The 21940-nt window shown below is 40.4% G+C and overlaps 1 protein-coding gene across 4 annotated transcripts in view; it reads left to right on the top strand.

The window, feature by feature from the left end:
• Positions 1 to 21940, top strand: part of AFF1 (AF4/FMR2 family member 1) — a 151268-nt gene that overhangs the window by 51395 nt on the left and 77933 nt on the right. For all 4 annotated transcript variants that reach the window (XM_042470216.1, XM_042470217.1, XM_042470218.1 and 1 more), the window contains exons 2-3: positions 6788 to 6908; positions 8677 to 9570. In XM_042470216.1, the coding sequence (XP_042326150.1) occupies positions 6788 to 6908; positions 8677 to 9570 (1015 nt within the window). The remainder of the gene's footprint in view (positions 1 to 6787; positions 6909 to 8676; positions 9571 to 21940) is intronic.

The following is a 21940-nucleotide window of genomic DNA, read 5'->3' as shown; positions in this document are numbered from 1 at the left end:
ATTGTATTTATTGCTCTTTGCATCTGCATCATTTGCAAGGGAGAGCTCTTGGGGTAGAAATCTAATGAACATCAGTGGTGCAAATTAGGGGGATAATTAAGGCAGAACTAAACCTAATATTGATATACTGGGGAATCATTTTGGTATTTCCTGGTCTTCCCTCCCATCAACCTCAAATTTCTATGGTTTTTAGTTCATTGTGGCAGTAACAAGTGTGTAAGGCAGATATGTGGGTATCAGTGGCAGTGAGCTTTTCACAGTGTCTTATCTTGCAATCCTGTTTATCTTTGCAACACATTTCACCCTGATCCAACTCCCACAACTCTGTAATTACGTTTATACTTGGGGCTCAAATACTGCACTGTATCAGTATTTCTGGGGACATGAACTAGAATCCACAAATGTTCATACTAAAATAAATTATTTTGGGCATTATTTTCAGGAATGCACTGTGTAGCTATTCTGACCTTTTCTCCTGAAACAGAGAAGCAGCAGAGAACCTACATAACACAGTGTGATAAATTACTCATCTGGAACTATTCTTAGTCTAGACCAGTGGTAGCCAAAGTGCGGCCTTCTCATAGAATCATAGAATCATGGGTGAATGTGTTCCCCCTGGGCATTTTTGTGGTCCCTATGGGATAAAATTTAATATTTTTTGCTCCAAAATGACCACTAGGAGATGTAGAGGGCATTTCCACCAAGTTTGGAAACCCCTAGTAGCCCCCCCCCCATAAAAACAAAAAATTGCAGAATTCCCCCTCCCCCCCAAAATGATTTGTTTCAAAATGCACTGGTCGGCCAGGAAATCCCCAAAATAGAATGGGAATGTCCATATGTCTTTTAGAGGGCATTTGCAGGGCAACATTATTGTTGTTTTGCAGGAGCAGGTGTAGTGGAGGGTGCAGCCCTCCAAGGGTGGTTAATGTGGCCCCTTAGTTTTCCACAGTTGCCCACCTCAGTCTAGACTCCTGCAAGGGTGCTCTGTGAGTTGTAACATGTACTCTCTGTGCAGCATTCCTAGTCTTATTTGAGATGTGGTATAAAGATTCTTCATATTTTTGCATCAATATCATGTTAATAGCCCTCATGAAAAAGAAATTATTTATCTTACAGACACTGCTCTTAAATTTAAGTTGATGGTAAAAATCAGTCATATATATCAACTTTCATTGACTCTCACCATTTGTTCCTGAAGCACGGCATTCATTGGGGTTTCATTCTTGGAATCTCAAGAAAAGCAAGCAGATTGATTGATACAAACAGGAATTCCTGGTCAGGAACTCGAAATAGTTTACAAGGGTGTTTTTAAAAAAAAATAATGTAAAAAAATACCCACATCATACAGAAGTTAAAAAATATAATTAAACTCACAGTAGAATTAAAAACATGGTAACTAAAAAGAAAACAACTGGTAAATGGTACAGCACATTTTGAAAAGCCCTTTTTTGATAATCAATCAGGCCTTAGAGGTGGCAGAAATGGAATGATCTTCCTTATTAAAAGAATGGAAGGAGGGTGTCAGCCTAAACTCTCCAGGAAGGGAATTCTGGGGCTTGGGAACAGAGGTTGAGAAGGCCTTCTCTCATGTTCCCACCAGATGTGCCTGTGAGCGTAGTGGGAAAAGGACCTTCCTAGAAGATCTCAAAACATGGGAAAATACGGTCCTGAGCAGAACAAAAGAGTAAACCTTCCAAACTATGGTTGTAATTACAATTGAGTGGCTAGTAAGAGGAGAATAAGTGGATCTCCCAATGGAAAAATTCCAGAGCTTGGAGGCAGGGGGGGCTTAGTGATCAAAAACAATCTGCTGATTTTCCAGTGGCCTGGTTTTTGAAAATGGGAATGCATATGGCCTCATCTGGCCAGGCTTATAGAGGAGGACTTGCACGGCACCACAATCTCTTAGCTCTCCCAAGTAGTTGAGAGGGTTGTGCAATGGCACGAATACTACTAGTACATTTTGAACCAATTATATTTCTGAGTCACTGTGATAGAATAATTGTAGTAATGCTGGATTTGAGAACAAGAAGGCTTACTTATCCACAAGCTTTCCACATGACCATGGGCTATTTCCTGTGATTCAGGCTACAGTCCAATACACCACAGTTGTGAATCATGTGGCTTTCTGGTTGTTGTCAGACTACAGCTCCCAGTATTCTTCACTTTTGGGTGAGCTGGCTAGGGCTCTTGGAACATGCAGTCCAACTAGGGTTGCCATAATTGTCCACTTTTACCAGGGACAAAATGTGGAACAAATTCAAGACCAAACTGTAGGACAACTGCAGGACAAAACTCAGCCCAAAATGCAGGACATTGAAGAAAAATGGTGGACTGTCCAACAGCAGTTGTAGGGCTGCATCATACAAATCTTTGTAATGGTCTCAAGTAATAGTGGGACTTACTTTATTATTATTATTATTATTAACCTTTATTTATGAAGCGCTGTAAATTTACACAGCGCTGTACATGCAATCTTTTTAGTTAGACGGTTCCCTGCCCTCAGGCTTACAATCTAAAAAGACATGACACAGAAGGAGAAGGGAGTGGTGACGGGAAAGGGTAAGAGGTCCAGCAGTTCCTCTCAACCTCCGAGGTCTGGACCAAGGCAGATGGACTGGAGGGAGGGCAAGGCTTCATAATGGATGGTTAATCATTATCCAGAGAAAATACATAATCACAAGTAGGATAATACATATACAGTACATAGGAATACAGGAAATGGATCGATAAACAGCCAACAACAGAACATCAGATAGTAAGCGACAATTATGCGATGCCTGGGAAAGCTTCTCTGAATAGGATGGTTTTCAGCTCCGTTTTGAAGCTGGTTAAAGAAGTGATGGCTCTTGCTTGTGGAGGAAGAAGGTTCCAGGAGTGAGGGGCAGCAAGTGAAAAGGGGCGAATCCGGGATGGGGCAGAGGAAATCCTGGGCTGAGACAGGAACCCTTGACTACCAGAACGGAGGGCCCTGGTGGGAAGGTGAAGAGCAAGAAGGTCTGATAAGTAAGGAGGGGCCAGTCCATGGAGGGCTTTGAATGTCGACAGCAGGAGCTTATACTGAATGCGGAAAGGGAGAGGGAGCCAGTGAAGGGATGCCAACACAGCTTCTGAATAATCGTGTGTAGATGCGTTTTGTCACAGGACTGGTGTGAGGATTGTGTGCATGGGGGGAATATCCACAGATTCTGCCTTGTGTAACTGTCTGGATTTTCTGCCAATGTTGTTACTTTAGGATATATTAAGCATTTGTGCATGTTTGAATAAGGAACAGAAATACCTTTCATCTTATTGCTTCTGCTAGTGGGTTGGGGACACAGGGCCCTCATGCAGCCTCAGAACCCTCTTTTTGAGCCCCAGTGCCCCTCCAAGATCATCCGTGGTCATAGAATTTTAGAGTTGGAAGAGACTATGAGGACCATCTAGTTTAATCCCCTACCATGCAGGAATACACAATTAAAGCACCCCTGAGAGATGCCCATCCAACCTCTGTTTAAAGACCTCCAAAGATGAATAGTCCAGCAACCTCACAGGCAGTCTGTTCCACTGTAGAACAGCATTTACAGTTTAAAAAGTTCTTTCTAAAGTTTAAATGGAGTCTCTTGTTACCTGAGTCTATTGGCTTTAGTTTTAGATTCTGGAGCAGCAGAAAACAAGTTGTTCTTTCTTCTATATGGCATCATTTCAGATATTTAAAGACCATTATCAGTGTCATCTCTCACCATCTGTGTTGTTGAAATACCCCCATCGCAGCACTTCACTCCTTCCTATCTCTTATTTTCCCCTCTGTTCCATTGGCACTGTAGAGCCATTGCAGTTGCCAGTCAATTGCAGTAGTAGAGGAAGAGTGCTGCCTGGAAGGGCTGCAAGAAGGATGCAGCTGCCTTGCATCATGAAATTATTCACTCTGGTGTCCTGTAATTCTCTGAACTTGTGAAAGGAGATGTAGGTGGCACAAACAAAGTATACCAAAACCTGTAATCCATTCTATTGGGTGATGCTGGAATAAGTTTTCCTTTCATTCCATGAATTATTTGCAGTCTTAAATCTGTTTAGGAATAAGTCCCACTGAACTGTGCAGACTTGGAACACGTTTCTTGAAGATAGCACTAGGGTTGCCAGAGTGAAAGCTGGAAGTTGCTTGTATACCTTTAATGATTGAGGGAATGTCAGCAGTTGTTGCTTGTTACTTGGTTGCATGACAAGCAACATCTGCTGCAATTCTCACTTCTACAGTTATTAAAGGTACTGGGGCCATCTCCAGTTTTCAGTCCGTATGCAGCACTAATGGGGGATGGTGCCAGACATCTTAGTTTGCTATCAGCCTGCTGACTTACCCAAGAATCAGAAGACATTGCCTCTAGACCCAATGAAATGAATGGAGCTGGTGCCAGATCATTTCCTACTTGTATTAACACTTGGTATATATGAGTTGGAAGAAACGATACAGATCAATTTGAGGACATTGCCAGGTTTCTTACATAACACTGTTGTCCTCTGGCCTTGCACATCTGTCTTTTCTGCTTTGTGTTGATAAGAGAATAATAATGGTTGGTTTAAAGGCTCTGGTTCACACAGAGCAGTTGTTTTTGAACAAATCAACATTCTGAGGCTTTTCATGAGCTTGCTCGCACAGAAAATCATTGTAAAGACAGTAGTTTCTTTGCCCTGTTCCTGATGCGTGACTGTGGGTAATCATATTCCAAATTCAATCCAAGCATGAAACTCCAAAAGTAGCTGTTACTTGGGAAAATGGATTTGCTGCAGTTTTCATGGCCTCAGCAAGATGAGAACTGGTGAGGCGTGGGGTATGTCAATGTTGGAGAAGATAGAATGGATTTAAGCTCTGGGGAAACTGGTGTAATTCCACAGAAACAGATGCCCTCACTGTTGCTACTGAGAGCGACTGTTATGACTTGTTTTATGTTTGTGTTATTTTAGCACTTTTGAGCCACCTCTAACCATGTTCACATGGTGGCTTATTACAAGGGCAAAATCAAATGTTGGAAATACATTAGCCAGGCCAATATCACAACATGTGGCAAAAGTGAAGCCGATCAGAACTAAAGCAGATTAAAAGGCCCAGACATTTAAAAAAAACAATGAAAATTACAACTCCTTGAGGCAGAAGATGTACACCTTGGGAATACTCCTAAATCCATCTGAGCTGTTTCTGTTCAGACAGCTGTGGCCTGAATATGTAGCCTGACCATAATAATTCTTTCATTGGCATCTTCCTGATTTGACTACTGCATACTGCAATGTGCTCTTTGTCAGGATGACCTTGAAGATGGTTATGAAGCTGCAGCTAGTGCATAATGAAACAGCAAGATTGCTGACTGAGATCCAGCATGGCGTATTGGTTTGAATGTTGGAGCATGGCTCCACCATGAACTCCCTGGGTGACTTTGAGCAAGTTACGTGCTCTAAGCCTCAGGGAAAGGCAATGGCAAACTTCCTTTGAAGAAACATGTCAAGAAAACCCCATATGTTAGGTTTGCCTTGGGGTCACCGTAAGTCAGAAATGACTTGACTCTACTGATTTTGTTCTTACATTCAAGAGTAAATAATTTCAAAGCCCTCCTACTGGTCGTCATTACATTTGGGGACTTTTTTGTAAACAAATCATTCATGAAACACCACCACCACTACCAACAACAAACAGACACATAGCTAAAACGTAGAAAACATTAAGATTAAAACATTAGCAATTATTTTATATTCTTAATTTGGATCTACTTTTTTCATCTTTCTCGTCCCCCTCCCCCATTTTTCTTGTGTAAGTTATTGTTTTGTTTTAGACATATGGAAATGTTAATTAAAATGTGTTGGCAATAGGATTATCTTTGTCAGTAGGCAACAGGACTATCTCAACTATCTCTCCAGATACATTGTGTTACAATTTTCATCATCTCCAACCAGTGTGGTGAGGTTGAGAATTGTAGCTAGACACTTCTGGAGGGCACCTAATCTGGAGGAGTCTGGCACAGATTATTACATTTTTTTCTCCCTATCCTATTGCTAGCTGAACCAGAGAAATTATGGAATAGATCTCATATGTATGTATGTATGTATGTATGAACTGTATATCTCCAATAAAGTAGTATTTGAAGAAGGAAAGTACCCCCCCACACACACACATTATGGTTCTTTCTTCTGCAAGTTCCAGAACAGCAAAGGGAGTTGCCCCTTTCTAATCTCTTGGATCCATGTGGTGACTGAAATAAAGAGCGCGATGACAAAAGTAGATGAGCCACTTGCACACAGGATCCTAGAAAATAGGCTTGCTAGGGTATTTTGTTTATTTCTTTATGTTATTTAGAGAGGCGTTTGGTTTTGCATTTGTTGCAGGTGGAACTTTTAATGGGGTTGTTATGTTTTAAAATGTGTTTCAGTTTGTGTTTTTAATCTTGTGTTTTTAAAATACAACTTGGGTTTAACTGTTTTAATTTTTGTATTAATAATTTTATAGTTGTGGCTGGTTGGAAGATGCCTTGGGTTCTATGCCAGGAGAAAGATGGGATATAAATTAAATAAATAAAACAAGTTTCTGTTAAAACTTTCTCTGTGTGCAAATATGTTAACTGCTTCACATTGTGCCTGCCCTACATGCCTGTAGGCACATGTCTAGGTACTGTATTGTGTGGCAGCCCATGCAAATCCCTTGCTTTCTTTAATTACCTTCTTCTGCAGTTCTAAAAAGTGTGCCAATTGAAGAGGTGGAACCTTCACTGTGTTAGAGAGTGAAGTGCTAGCTAGTAACTTCCCCCCTTCTTTTCTCCAACAGCTTGTACAATGAAGAGAGGAATTTGCTCCGCATCCAAGCAAAAGAGAGGAGGAACCAGGAAGCTCACCAGGAAAGAGAGACGTTCCCTGCAGCTATTCCCCTCTTTGAAAAACCTTACAAGGTATCTCCAGCATATATCATTGCATGGCGGTTTGAATGGCTTGCAGAAGGGGAGTCCTCATGCCATCAATCACATTGTTTTTGGAGCTGCGGCTTTGGCAGCCTATCATATCAAGAATACTACAGACCCTCTCTCTTAATTGAGCTTCTTCAGCCTCATATCTTCCATATGTTTTACACAGTAACTCTCATCACTGCTGAGCACTGGTCATGCTGGCTGAGGCTGATAGGAATTGTAGTCCAAAGCATATGGAGAGCATTAGGTTGGGGAAGATTTCCCATCTTGTGGATATGTGAATGATCATCTAGCAATTGGAAGCAAGTGGTAACCCAAGAAGGTCTATAGCACTATGTAGAGTATGTATTTTGCATGCAGGTTGTCATGGGTTCAATCTCCAGAACTTCCAGTTTGTGGTATTTCCTGTAGCAGGGTTTAGAAAGTTTCAGCAACTGCTGATTGGCAATGGTGCATGATCTAGATTCACTGAATGTAAGAAATCGATCTACTCTTGCTTGAAGATATTGAAGGATACAAAATTAGTGGGATCATTTTTAACTGACTTATTTCAAGGACCATGTTCCTGTTATATGAACCCAACTCTGATTATATCTGCACTGCAGAAATAGTCCAGATTGACACCACTTTAAGTGCCATGGCTCAATGCTTTGGCATTCTGGGAATTATAGTTCATTGTGGCACTAGAACTCTTTGACAGAGAAGGCTAAATATCTCACAAAACTACAGTTTCCAGAATTCCGTAGCATTGAGCCATGGCAGGTAAAGTGGTGTCAACTTGGATTATTGGTCCAGTGCGAATGCAGGTTATGTTTTGAGATGTTCTGGGGTCTCTCTCCCACCACCATCACAGGCACATTTGATGGGAACATGGGAGAGGATCTTCTCAGTGGCTGCTTCTAGACTCTGAAACTTATTTTCCAGAGAGGCTAGACTGTGACATTCTCCTTACTATCTTGTTGTGTGCCTTCAAGTCATTTCTGATTTATGGTTACCCTAAGGCAATTGTATCATGGGCTTTTATTGACAAGATTTGTTCTGAGGGGTTTTTTCTTTGCCGTCCTCTGAGACTGAGAGCATGTGACATGCTTAAGGTCACCCAGTGGGTTTCATGGCAAAGCTGGGAATTGAACCCTGGTCTCCAGAGCAGGTAAAACCCTTTTTATTCTGGTATGTAAATAGACCTTGTTTAATTTGCTAGACTTTGGTTGTTCTTTTTAATTTGTTTTAACTGGTTTCAGAATCTATGGTGTCCTCTCCCTCCTTGGGTTTACTTCTTGCTCCCAATTGCTAGATGATCATTCACACCTCCACAAGATGGGAAATCTTCCCCAACCTGATGCTCTGCATATGCTTTGGATTACAATTCCTATCAGTCCCAGCTACTGCTCAGCAGTGATGAGAGTTGCAGTGTAAAACAGAAATATTTTCCTATGCCTCTTGTTCTTTTATTTCCCTTAGCAGTAGAATCTTCTGAAGGCTGAAGATGGTCTCCATGAAGGAAATAGAGTAATTTTTATCACATTGCATTTCAGCCTTGTAAAAATGTCTAGTGCAAATTGCAAGAAATTGCAGCTGCCTGAAAAACTTGAATGGGAGTCTTTGCTACTGTTCGATCAATATGATAAATTAATCAGATGGATCAGTAACTTCATTATGTTTTAATCATTCCCTTGCATATCATATTTGCCAGTGCTTCATCTGTTTCAGTGCTTTCATTCCTCTCATCCTTTGCTGTTGTTTACCATTTCAGATTAACAAAGCAGATGAACTGTCTAGCAGAATTCAAAAAATGTTTGGCGATTATGAAGAGATGAAGGAACTCATTGCTGCAAGGTCCCAGCAGAATTACATAGGGATCCCAGAGAGTGTCATGTCTCTGATCCCTCCGCACAAACCAGATCGTCCACTCTTCCCCGGAAAGACCAGCAGCACACTACCCCCTTCATTCCAGAACAACTATCATCACAAGCCTTTGGGACCTCTCCCTTCCAGTGCTCCCTCAGCAGGAAATTCTGTGCACTACCAAAAAGCCCACTCGAGGATTGACTCAGTCTCACAAAGTAGTGGGATGTCCAGCCATCAGAGGCAAAGTCAGGAGCTGAGCTGCAAGACTCAAGAAGTCCAAAGTAGCAGGCGCCAGCAGAAAAGCGAAAAATGCATTGAAGAAGATATTGCACGTGAGGTGCAAGCCTCCCTTTTGGAACTTTCTCCCCTGCTGTCCACATTGTCTTCCCCTATTGCACCTTTGTCCCCTCTACATTCCGGCCAACGCATCAATTCCAGGCCTCAGAGTAGCAGCAACAACAAAAAACCTGGACAGAATAGCTCCCCTCCTCAGGAGCTGGTGGCTGGAACATGTGATAAAGAAACCCAGGACAGTGTGAGTGCTCCTGTAGCTGTTGCTGCCCAACCTTCCACCCAGACATTTCCCTCGTCCTTGTCCTCCAAAACCAGTGCAATACAGCAGAAACCGACTGCCTACGTCCGGCCAATGGATGGTCAAGATCAGGCACCAGATGAGTCTCCAGAGCTCAAGCCTCTACCCAAGGAATATCATGAATCATCCTATGGGAAAATAACTAGTTTAAAAGCAAACACCAAGACCAACTTACCCAAACTGAAAATACCTGCTGAACCAGTTGAGGTTGGTGAAACTGCAGTGTTTGTTTTGATTATGCTTTCATTATGTATCCCCCCAAAAGATGGTTTAAATGTTCAGTTTTTCCTGTTTCCTATGGAGGGCTCATCATTACAACAACTTGAAAGGGGATTGATCATTAGTCAATTTATAGTATGATCATCCAGGTTGAATATGCTGCATGATAGCTGGCTTTGAGCAGAGTCAGTTGCTACCTGGTGTGAGAGATGGATGATCACCCTTCTGTTAAAATGGTATTGAGACTTCATTTGCTTCCCACCCCTAGGATCTTCAAATTCTCTATGGGGGGGGGGCAGATGAAGGTAGCAATAGCGAGGCTTCAAGCTCCTGCCAAGAATCCTTTCCCATCAGGTATTGGAACCATAGGTTCCAGGATAGGTGGGCAAATTGTATTAGTCCCATTGCCTAGTAGTTAAAGGCCTCTTACTGGGAACTGGGGTACATGTTACCATTGCGTGCTGAAAGGTGAGAATTTTGGGAGTGGAAGGGGAAGTTGGTGGTAGAGAAGGCTGAGCAGAATGGCTGTTTTACATAATTTGAAAAGGTCTGATCACCTATTAAAGTTTTTAATTTAGGGCACACTAATATTTACAGTAGCCAAAAATAATCCTCCAGTTTATTCCAGTAAACCTGTATGGATTTTTATTTTGCTTAATGGACACTTGTTTGTTTATTGGGTTTGTTTGGTGGTTTTTCCTATGTTGTGCAGAAGTGATTAATCTCTGAATATCATGTTCATGTACTTGTAGTTCTTCTGTATTAATTAATCCCAATTAATTTAAAAGTGAGCTGAGTACAAAGGATGAAAATTTGGCTTGGATAATTTTTGCTTTTAGCTCAGATATTTCTCTTCTTGCTTACTTGCAAGTTAAAAACATAATCACAAAATAATTAAGCAAACAAAGCTGCAAGGCAAACTACAAGATAGCAGCAAGAACAACAAAAGGAAGAGACAGATAAACATAAGCTGTGGTCAGGCCCAAATCCTGCAAAAATAAAAGTGTTTTTAGTGGGTGATGGAACTCTTTCAGGAAAAGGGTTGGTTTAGTCTGCAGCTAGAAAATTCTCCCTGGTTTTACTGTCAAGACAATAGACTAGGAATGATGTCAGTAACTGGAAATTAATTTAATGGCTATTTGGTTTTAAAACCATTGAGAGTTTCCCCTCCACCATTATTGAAAGCAGAGAGGGGGGAAGGACACTTTTCATCCACAGTGATCTCCTTTGACATCACATCTTTCATCAAACGCTGATTGGCGTTTTGCTGTTCAAGGCTTGTGTGTCACCCGCAGCTGTGAATTAATTGTTGATGGCTTTTGCTCACAGCAGCACTGACAAGTTAAGCCTTTCCATTTGAACAGAGGAGGAGGCTTTACTGTGGAGTCAATTAATCTAGCATGGATGATTGTGTTATGACTCATTTTGCACTAAAACTAAACTCATACCAGAGTCTTTCTGCTTTTACAAATTCTGTTATCTCCAGCTTCAAGTATTCAAGTGGTCAGACAGCAAGACTGATCCATGCAAAGTTCAGTTATAGTAAATAACTTCATTTGCAAAATGGGTATTTTGCCATGACTGCTCTTATTATGCATGCACCATGCATATATCAAGCTTCATTCTTGAGTTCCTCCTGTGCATAGAACTAGACACATTCTCTGCCTCTCTTTTTGGAATTCTTCTAAACTTCAGTACTAAAATGCCTATCAAAGAGTGGTGCTGTTTGAAATCCACAGCCTAGAATTTTCAAACATATTAGGAATGGAGAATTGAAATTGAAAGGAGTGGGGATGGAGGGTTGATTTTGCTATATATGCGACAAAACTCTTTTGAACATAGAAGTGTTTCCTTGCTTCTCTTCATTAAGGTTTGTAGCTTTTGGGAGACACTCTCCCAGATGAAAGTTTCTGTTCTTTGGGTTTGTCCACAATCATGCCTACAGCCCCAGATCACTATTTCCATTTTTGAAATGGGAGACCAAAGCATAGAGGAGTTGGCCATGAAATGAATCATATCAGAGGTAGATGTGGACCCAGTTCTGTGTGTTTGTATATTGCTGCACATAACAAGGATGCAGTTGTGCAGGGAAGGGAAGGATTTCACAGAAGTCTTGGAAGAGCAGGACAGAGCTACTTGCCTAGAGAAGACCATGACAAATGTGACAGTGCAAGAGTTTGAAATAAAAAGGAAGAATATTGTGTAATGAAGTTTTTGTTAAGCCTCCTTACCATATTCCAACATGGCACATGACTGTTTTTTCAGTAAATACAGCTTTTTACAAGACTTTGGCTTATCAGCTTTTTGAATGTTTCTGTCAGACACATTTTGTAATTTATTTCCTGTTGTTGTAAATTACATCAAAAGCAGTGGCTGGAAGTTTCAGTACAAGTGGCATTGACAATGAACTATGTATCTTGAATTGTAATTCAGAGCAATTTAAATAGTAAAATGCATGGAGGGGAATGACCATTTTAAACCATATTTTCCCATGTTATAAATCATGTGTTTGTTGGTGTTTGCTAGCAGTATATTGCTTTAAACGTTTTCATAATTAAGTGTGTTGCTTTCTTATGTCTGTTTCTCTGTTGACTGAGTAGCTTGAAAAAATAGGTCAGATGTGGCATATAGGCCAATCGTGTTGATAGCATTCATAAAAATCTTTAGTTATAAAAGGCTAAGCATTATACCAATCCAGTATTTAGGTATGTATTTAAATGTGCAGTGTTTAAACATGTGCTTAAATTAGTCAAATTTTAAAGCGCCAAGTTTAAGCTGCATTATGCCCACTGGTCTGTAGATTTTTTTGGTTAAGTATTATGGGTGCAGCCTTTTGAAAATATATTATAAAATATTTTTAATATGTTTGTTCTACCAAGATATTTCATATCTTGGTTCAGCTGTTAATAGTGTAGATATATCTTTGAATCCTACTTAGGATTACCCATGCTATCATATTTCCAGTTTCTATTTATGGTTGTGAAAGCTGGCCAGTGAAGAAAGCTGATAGAAACAAAACTCATTTGAAATGTGGTGCTGGAGAAGTGTGTCGATGCTATTGTGGACTGCTTAAAAGACAAATTAATGGGTCCTTGAACAAACCATGATTGAACTCTCGCTAGAAGATGACATGACTAAACAGATTGTCATATTTTGGCCATATCATCAGAAGACATGACTCACTAGAAAAGACAATAATGCTTGTGAAGGTAGAAAGCAATTTAAAAGACCACATTCTAATTGGGTGGAATCAATCAAGGAAGCCACTGCCCTGAGTCTGCAAGACCTGAGCAGGGCTGTTCACAATAGGATATCTTGAAGGTCTCATGCATAGGGCTGTCATCTTTGATGACAGTTAACAACAAAATACTACCAAGATGCATTATCTATAAATTAGGGGTCTAAGGACTTGGGGGGCTTTCAGATGGTGTTGAACAGCAGTTCTTGATTTTGGAAGAGCTTGGGAATGTTACTTTTTCTTTTACTACAAGCCCCAGAATCCCATTATTTTTTTAAAAAAGAAAATCTGGATCTGTAGTACGTATTAAAAAAGAGTCTAGTGGCACTTTAAATTTGAACATTTAATGGAGCATGGGCTTTTGTGGCCCAGAATTCACCTTGTCACACAATAGTTTTCTGGTCCAGGGAAGTTTTTAGGAAGGTTTGGGTTTAATCATTAAATATTTAACAAACATTTAAATACAGTACTTAAATGTTCATTCTATTGTAGAATTTCTCACTGAATAAGACCAGAATATAAATATTTTAAAATAAAAAGTACATGTGCCACAATATTTTCTTCCTTAAGGTGCTACAAGGCTCTTAGTTGTGTTTACAGATGCAAGACTTTTAATTGTGTTTAGCACTCCAAAATGTGTTACATGTGTTGCATAGTGTGGATGAGATGAATAGTCCCAAGGTAGTTCTTAAACTACTGTGGTCATCACTCTTAGCCAGTGTTTTCAATAATGAGAGATGATGGGAAATATAGGCCAACAGTATCAGGAGGGCCACACATTCCAGTTTCTGATATCACAAACCAGCTGCATCCCCTTCCCCTACTATGAGTTGATTTTTCAGTGCAACTTCAAGCTTGCAACATTGTGGTGTACCATAAGCAATTCATATCACTGGCATGAGCCAGCAAGTTGGGGAAAACTTTGGAAAAGTGTATCAGATGATACAAGTCACTATCAAATGGTACAACAAGTTTAATAGGACATACAGAGAAATTGTAGCAAATACTACATGATGTGAGCTGATCTCTATGGCCACTTTGACATCTAGGCTGGTTCTGTGGCAAAGCAGAAATAGTGGGTGTTCTGAGATGTAGAAAGTATTTCATTCATGTAGTACAGTAGTATTTTTGAGTAATAGTCATTCCTTAAAATTAGGAACATCTTGCATCCCCAGGCATGAAAAAAAAATCTCATGTTCTTTAATAACTTGGCCTTTATTATTATTGAGCACAGTTTGATGAAGAGATAGGTTAAAATTCCTAATAAGAAGCTGTTGGATCATTCCATGCATTAGTAGAATTTGCACTGACATGAAAAGGCTGCAAGAACCAGCAGGAAAAGCTTGAGCAATACTTAGGAGCGGATGACGTGCAAATGCTTCCAACAAGGCAGGGATATGCCAAACAATAGAGATTGTGAAAGCTGCGGCTGGTGGGGAGTAACACTGTGCATGGTAATAAGCAAAGAACAATATCCTAAAATGCAAGAACATTGAATGAGATAAAGATTCAGTGGCCCTGGTATGCCTTTATCTTATACTTTTTCTAGTGTTTAGGGTTTTGTTTGTTTTTGAGGTCTGTGTGTGAGATGAACAGAGGTTAGTGTGTATGTGGAGTAGGAGGAGAGAAAGAAAAATGTTTGAAATAAGAATAATCTGAGAAGTTTCAATTATGGCCTGACATTTAGTGGGCAGTGGCTGAGGACTTGTATCACGCCTGCTGTCCCGCCACAATCCCACTAGTTTCTGAATGGAAGCATATCAGTTTGGCATAATTTCTTATCACACTTTCTCCCATGATAGTGCTCTGGTAATCCATGATTACATTATCAGTTTTGCACACCGCCAAATGCTGCCTTCCAGGAGGAGGGTGGCAGGACAAGCAATCATGGCTGCCAACTACCTTCTGAAGCTGGCTGCTGTATGAATGTGCACACAGCAGCAGACTTCAGGAAGCTGTTGGCAGTTGCAGTTGCTGTGAGGAGGAGTGGGGAGAGGAGCAGAGTCACATCCACGCATACCATGTGACTGCCAAGAAATGGAATAGCAATTTCACAAAGGTAATAATGGAATAGCAGCAAGATTGAAGATTGAGAGCCTATTGACAGGTTTTGCCCATCAGTGAAAAGGAATGGAATGCAAGGCAGCAGCAGGATGGACATAACATTGTGTGATAAGTACTGACAGAATAAAAGTGTCTTTTATTCTGTCAGAATTCCACTTTTATAACCTGGCCTGTGTAATAAAGTCCTGAGTGGTATCTGAAAAGTGGTACAATCCTGCTTAATCCATACACAAATAAGAGACAGAAAAGGTCTATTATAAAGCAGCATAACCCTTCGCTGAATCCTATATTGTTGCATTTACTCAATCTTCAGTCTTTTTCTTAGTTTGTTATCTCCCCATTCTGCCAATGCCATAGGCTCAGCCTTTTCAGGAATAGGAGTGAACACCGTAGGCTGTAATTAAGGGAGTCAAGAGAGAGGGAGATTACCTATAGAGTACAGTAAGTGCATCAGATGCATCTGTAGAGAACAATAGTAGTCCAGTATTGGAACAGGGGAATTAAAATACAGGCAAACAATTTCTGTGTTTTGTGAACACCTGTGTGACACTGCTTTCTGGAAGATGAGTAAGAGTCCCATTGTAAAGTTTAAATCACCATTTTTATTATAGACTGTGTGTGTGTTTGGGGGTAGTATTTGTGGTTAAACTCTTTGTATGCTTCTTTGAGGTCCCTTGTTGAAAAGGCAGTGTATAAACAATTAGTAGCATATCTGGGCCTCCAGTGGAACTGATCCCAGGGCAAATCAGGCCATATATTGAGCCCAGAGAAATTGGCCAGTAGAACTGCCAAGCTATTTTGGCATCCGGTGCTTTGCTTGAGTAATGGGTCTCCTGGCACTATCCCATTTTGCCAGTTCTCCCATTCTGCTCCATCAGTTTCCTCTCATCTGGCTTACTGAAGGAGATTGCATAATACACTGCTCCCTCGGGTTACGAAATTAATTCGTTCCGCGGCCGCTTTCGTAACCCGAAAAGCCTTCGTAAGCCGAAAACCCATAGGCGCTAATGGGGAAAAGCCGCGATTCCGTGTGAAATAGCGCCGAAAAGCACCAAAAAATTTTTCGTAACCCGAAAAAACATTTGTAACCCGGAACAATTATTTCCTATGGGATTTTTTCATATCCCGGAAATTTTGTAACCTGGGTATTTCGTATCCCGAGGTACCACTGTACTACTCTGCTGCATACTCATGTGTTATCCAGAGTTGGTGTCCTAGTACAAAGACATTACTGCAGTATTTTACTGGCATGGTTACAGTCCCAGAGTGTACCATGCAAGAAGGCAGCATGAAAACTGATCCTCCAACTCTTTTCTGATCAAATCTTGCTATTGATACAGCAAAACTGATCACCATAGAGAAATACTCTGTTAATTAGATTTAGACTGCCATTCTATGACCTAGAAGATTCTAAATTCAGATACCCAGACAGCCATGAAGTTCATCTGGTGATCTTCAGCCAGTCATTATTTTTCAGCCTAACCTATTTCATAGGGCTGCTGTGAGGACAAAAGGAGAGGAATGGAACTGTATACACCAGCTTGAGCACTTTGCAGGAGAGGCAGGGCATAAATACATTAAATTACAGTCATCTCATCTTTGGAGGACTGACAGGATTGTATCAAAACTGGGACAATTGAAAAGCAAAGTTTTACTGACTTTCAAAATATCTTTCTCTTTTTTTTAATGCGGGGGGGGGGGGGAGATTCAATACCACTTCTCATCCTAGGAAAGGAAAGATTTTCAGTGGGCATAGAATGCTGCAAGTCAATAATAAAATGGAGGCGTTAGAATGTCTTCTCTTGGAACAGCTCATGACTGACTGACTGACTGACCACACTACACTGCAGCACTTGCATGCAGGCCTCGCTTTTATTTTTAATGTAATTATTTGCAGAGTGGTGAAATTATCCCTTTAAAAAGCACATACCTTCCCCAGTTCTTTGCAGCTGGTCTAGGTTTTGAGTCATTGTGGAAACCTTTGCCATTTTTTTTTGGCAAGTATTCTTTAACTAAATTTGATTAGGCTAATATCAAGTGTCCATGATGGTAGCGGGGAAGTATAATGAAAGTTGATGTTACCGATAGGGTTATACATTGGGATGATTTAATGCTGGTTTCCAGTACTCCCCACCCTGAACCATAGAAGGTTCACACAGAGAACAAGGGCTGCTTGTACAGATCAGCCACAAGTTTGTACATTTTTGTGGCAACTTAAAGACTAAACTGTGTTCATTGGTAAGGTGCCTCAAAATTCTTTTTGCAAACTTGGCATGTAATATATGACTCTACCTCTTTGAATATCTTGTGGGGAAATTTTTGAACAAGCATTTTAAATGTTATTTGGGGTCTTCTTTTTTACAAGCTTTTAGGACAGGTTGATCTTCCTAATCCAAAAATCCTCAAAAATTCGAAAAATTTTGAGTACCATGACGTCACAGGTTCAATGGTTCAGTGTACACATGCTTTGTCTCATGCACAAAATTAATTAAAATACTGTATAAAATTACCTTCAGGCTATGTGTATAAAGTGTAGATGAAACATACATTTCATGTTTAGACTTGGATCCCATCTCTAAGATATCTCATTATGTATAATCAAATATTCCAAAGTTCTCCTCAAAAAGAGGCTGGACAGCTACTATATATTGCTATATAAAAGTAATCCCTTCTCTGTAACATTGATCCAAAACACACTGCAGAAATAATCCAGTTTGAGACTGCTTTAACATTCCTAATGTGAAAGGAGAGCCTGACACTTCACTTGTAAATAGAAACAGCAATGAAAACTTGTAGTTTTGTTGCACAAGCATACACACACATCTATGTGTATGTACCAACACACAATAATCCTCTTTTTATAAAAGACATCAGTCTCAGTGGAAACTGCCAGGGTTTTTTTTAAAATATTTTTATATTGTGAATAAAAACTGTTATTAATAGATTTATCACACTTGGTCCTCTAAGAAATAGTACATTATTTTTATGGAATAGTAATAAAAATTGTGTAGGGGTGGAAAAATTAATCTTAAGAAACCTTACCGAAGCGTTCAGGTTTGAAATACATAAATAAGCAGAAAAAGAACCCTCCACTACTTGGCTGTATCTGCTTTTGCAGGTGATTCCCACCAGACTACAGGGCTTGTATTTCCCTTCCTTGCTCTTCCTCTGGTGCAGCTAATCCTTCTTTTCCCTCTTGCTTTAAACTGGAAGTACGCATTTGCAAAGCCAGCTATTAGAAGAGTGCAGATGAAATGTCTCCACGATCGCATGTTTTCTTCTGTTTTTGAACAGTTCTTCACACGGTCCTTTGCACAAATCGAACCTGCCAAGGGGACAGATGTTGCCAATTTCAAACGTACAAGGAGCAGTGGGGAGTGTTGTGTGTGGGGGCACACCACTTCTGCAAAAGATTGCTTAGCAACAGTGTACTTGAGGGACCGTTTTTTTAGGAGAGGAGCCAAGGGAGTTATGCCTGGGAGCGCTGGCTGGCTTCGCATGGCTCAGTGTGAGGGAAGAGATTAAAAAGTTCTTTCCTGTCAGGGCTACCACTCCAGCCGCCAGCACAAAAGACGCTAACCTTATTGACACTGATTACAGCTAACAAGGGAATGTATGAAAACAGGAAACCTCTCTTGCCATGTAGGAAGGCAGTAAGACATGTTCACGGAGGTAAGTTGCCCCTGTCCATGCGCCACTACAATTTGGCTGTGACAGCTCAGAGGGGATTTTCTAAAAGGGAAAAATTCAGGGGTGGGGCAGGGGAAAAAGTCAGGCAGGTTACTTGAAAGGTCTGCAGCCGGATGTCTTTATTTCTGTGCTGCTGTCTATAAATAGCCAATGGAAGGACGTAGTCTTTAGAGGGCTGTCTTGCTTAAGCAAACAGGTAGAAGAGAAGTCCCTGCTTCTGTGGCTTGTAAACAAGAATGGCTTCAAAGGCAGAGGCAGAGCCATGCCCCTCCTCCTGACATTCCCTTCCAAAGACTTTGATAGATAATTGAGAGATTTGAAGTGTATTCCTTTTGCCAAATACCACTGGCATCCATTTTCTAAAAGCTTCAGAAGAAAATGTTCACTTCTGACTGTTGTGGCAGAACTATATCTGCTAGGCAGATGAGCTGTGTATTTTTTTTTAAGGCAAATAGTGTTAACACAAAACAAAATTCTGGAAGTCTTCATTTCTTGAGCAGAAATCTTAATGCTAGGTTTAGCTTTGCATCAAGATTGTTATCTCATGAACATAACTGTTTTGGAGTAGGAAAACCACAGTATAAGGGATAAGATTATTTTAAAAATATGTGCCGGGGTGTATAATAGGTATGTACTGTGCATTAATTTCATACAAAATAATTGTGGTTCCTGAACTAATTTCAGTGTAACTCTCTTTTGAAAGAATGTGACCGTCTTGGAATAGCTGACAAAACAGACAGTTTTTGCTTCCAGTTGATTTAGAGAGAGATTTTGGAGTGGACTGTAATATTATTCCATTGCTGAGAATTTGCAAAGCATTTAATAGAAATAGGCTGGGAGTGGACTATAGTGGTTGGTTCCACTGTGTGATACTTGAGGCTTGCACAGAAATTTAAGTCACAATATGCATAGATAGATCAGACAGCTGAATTCCAGTTAAGGTAGGTAAGGCCATGTCACATCCAAAAAAGTAGTGGCAGAACAGGCCCTTGGATAGCTCCAAATGAACCCATTGGCTGAAGTTCATTCCTACTAGGACAGCTGTTGGAGGATCGTGTCTCACCAAGGAACTAAATACAGCTTATTGGGTATTGGGGAGACCTCTGTTTGGTTAGCTCCCAAGTCCAGGAGCTGACTGGATTATTGAATAGTTCTCACCTGAGAAAATTCCTTTGAGGTGTGAAAATGAGAGATTCTGTTAGGCACCATACAGACAGGCCAAAACAAAGCTGCTTCGGGTCATTTTGGAGGTATGCTGTTTAAATGATGCATTTGTTCTAAGAGGCCAGAAGCTGTGCCAAAGCTGTGCTCCAGTCCTTAGGACTGGATCGTGGCTTTGGCACGGTTTCCAGACTCTTAGGACGCATGCATCATTTAAACAGCATGCCTCCAAGATGACTTGAAGCAGCTTTATTTTGGCAGTCTGTATGGGGCCTTAGTGACTCATCCTCTGGATTAGAAGATGGTAGCAAGCTTTCTCCTCAAGTATGGAAATACCCTATAAGAAATTGACTTTCCAAGCTTTCATAGATACATTGAGCTGGAAGGGGCCTCATGGACCATCGAATCCAATCCTGTTCAATTCAGGTTCTGCAGCTAAAGCATTCCCAGCAAGTAGCTGTTCGGCCTCTATCTCTAGATAATTGGTTCCATTACTGAACCACTCTTATTGTCAAGAGAGTCTTTCTAATGTTCAATCAGGATCTGTCCTCCTGTAACTTAAAACCATTAGACCTTGTCCTGTCCTCTGGTGCATCAGAAAACAAATCAGCCCCCTGCACTCTGGGACAGCCCTTGAAGTACTTAAAGAGTGCAGCCATAACACCCCATGTTTGATCTTCACCAAGCAGAACAAGCCAAGCCTCCTCAACCTCTCCTCCTATGTTTTGTTCTCTGTATCTCTTATCATCCTTATTGCCTTTTTCTCAATCTGCTCCAACCTGTCTATATCCTCCTTAAAATGAGGTGCCCAGATGAGCCTTGACCAGTGCAGAATATAGTGGGACTATTACTTCTTTTGACTTGGAAAGTAAGCTTCTACTAAGGCAGGCTAAAATAGCATTCACCTTCTTTTGCTGCCGCATCACACTGATGGCTCATATTCAATTTATGATCAACAATAATCCCACAATCTTTTTTCACATATAATACAGCTGAGCCATGTATCCTCCATCCTGTAAGTGGACATCGGGTTTTTGTGGCCTAAGTATAGAATTTTACATTTGTCTGTATTGAATTTCATTTTATTTTTTTCTATGCAAATTTCTAGTTTATCAAGGTTTATCTGAATTCTGTTCCTATTTTCCAGTGTGTTAGTCATCCCTTGCAGTTTTCTGTCTCATCAGAGCCATCTGCTCCCACAGAAAGGTCCAAGGGTTACTATACCTTTGTTTTTCAAGGTTATGGAAAAATGGTAATCAACTACAATACCACAGTCGGCATGTGGTAATAAAAAAGGAACCAATTTAAAGGTAAATAGGCCCTGTACAGGAGCTGCTGTGTCCACCAAGTACATCCTAAGAATTATGACATCTCTGAGAGTAGTTTGTTTTGTTTTTTAACTTAGAGCATTTATACACTACCTTTCAACCATAAATGCTCCCAGAGTGGCTTACAAAATGTTTTTTGACAGTTCCTTGTCCTCAGGCTTACACATTTCTTCCCCTGCTTCTTAACATGCACTGCACACCCATTATTGTATGGGGATATTTACTGGGCAGGACCACATTATGTTGAATCTAAGATCTCCCTCGCTCCTTAGGAGTATGTTGAAGAAGAAAACATGCTTATTTGTAATTGTATATTTCTCCAGAAAACTAAAAATGAATAAGACCATACTGATAAAATTTTGATATGATGTCATTTCTGCCCAGACAAGTAGGGATGATCTAAGACCAATCCTGACTTCAAAACCTCTGTGATCAAGAGGCCTAATAAAGCTGGGTTCCTGATATAAAGAGCTCTGTAACAGTATTAAACTGAATATAATTATAGAGCCCTGTACAAACCTTCACATTCAATGCACAAAGGTTTGGAAAATTGCTGGGTGAATGGCTGTGTTCATGCGCAGCTCTGTGAGCAAAATTTACCTGAAAGTGCTGACTTAACAGCTTTAATGCTAAAGAATTTCCAAATCAGTATTACTTTTGGGATCACATTTCCCACAAATTGCAAACAATTCAGTAGCCTAATGTGATCTAGTATCTCACTACTTAAGTTGTGTATGTGTGTCTAAATTTGCATGTCCAACTATTTGTTCTCACTACTTAAGTTGTGTATGTGTGTCTAAATTTGCATGCCCAACTATTTGTTCTCACTACTTAAGTTGTGTATGTGTGTCTAAATTTGCATGCCCAACTATTTGTT

The sequence above is a fragment of the Sceloporus undulatus genome, chromosome 5 (assembly GCF_019175285.1).
Source record: "Sceloporus undulatus isolate JIND9_A2432 ecotype Alabama chromosome 5, SceUnd_v1.1, whole genome shotgun sequence".
In the NCBI taxonomy this organism is placed as follows: Eukaryota; Metazoa; Chordata; class Lepidosauria; order Squamata; family Phrynosomatidae; genus Sceloporus; species Sceloporus undulatus.
The sequence above is the reverse complement of the archived record's forward strand: the minus strand, read 5'-3'. Positions and strand labels throughout refer to the sequence as shown.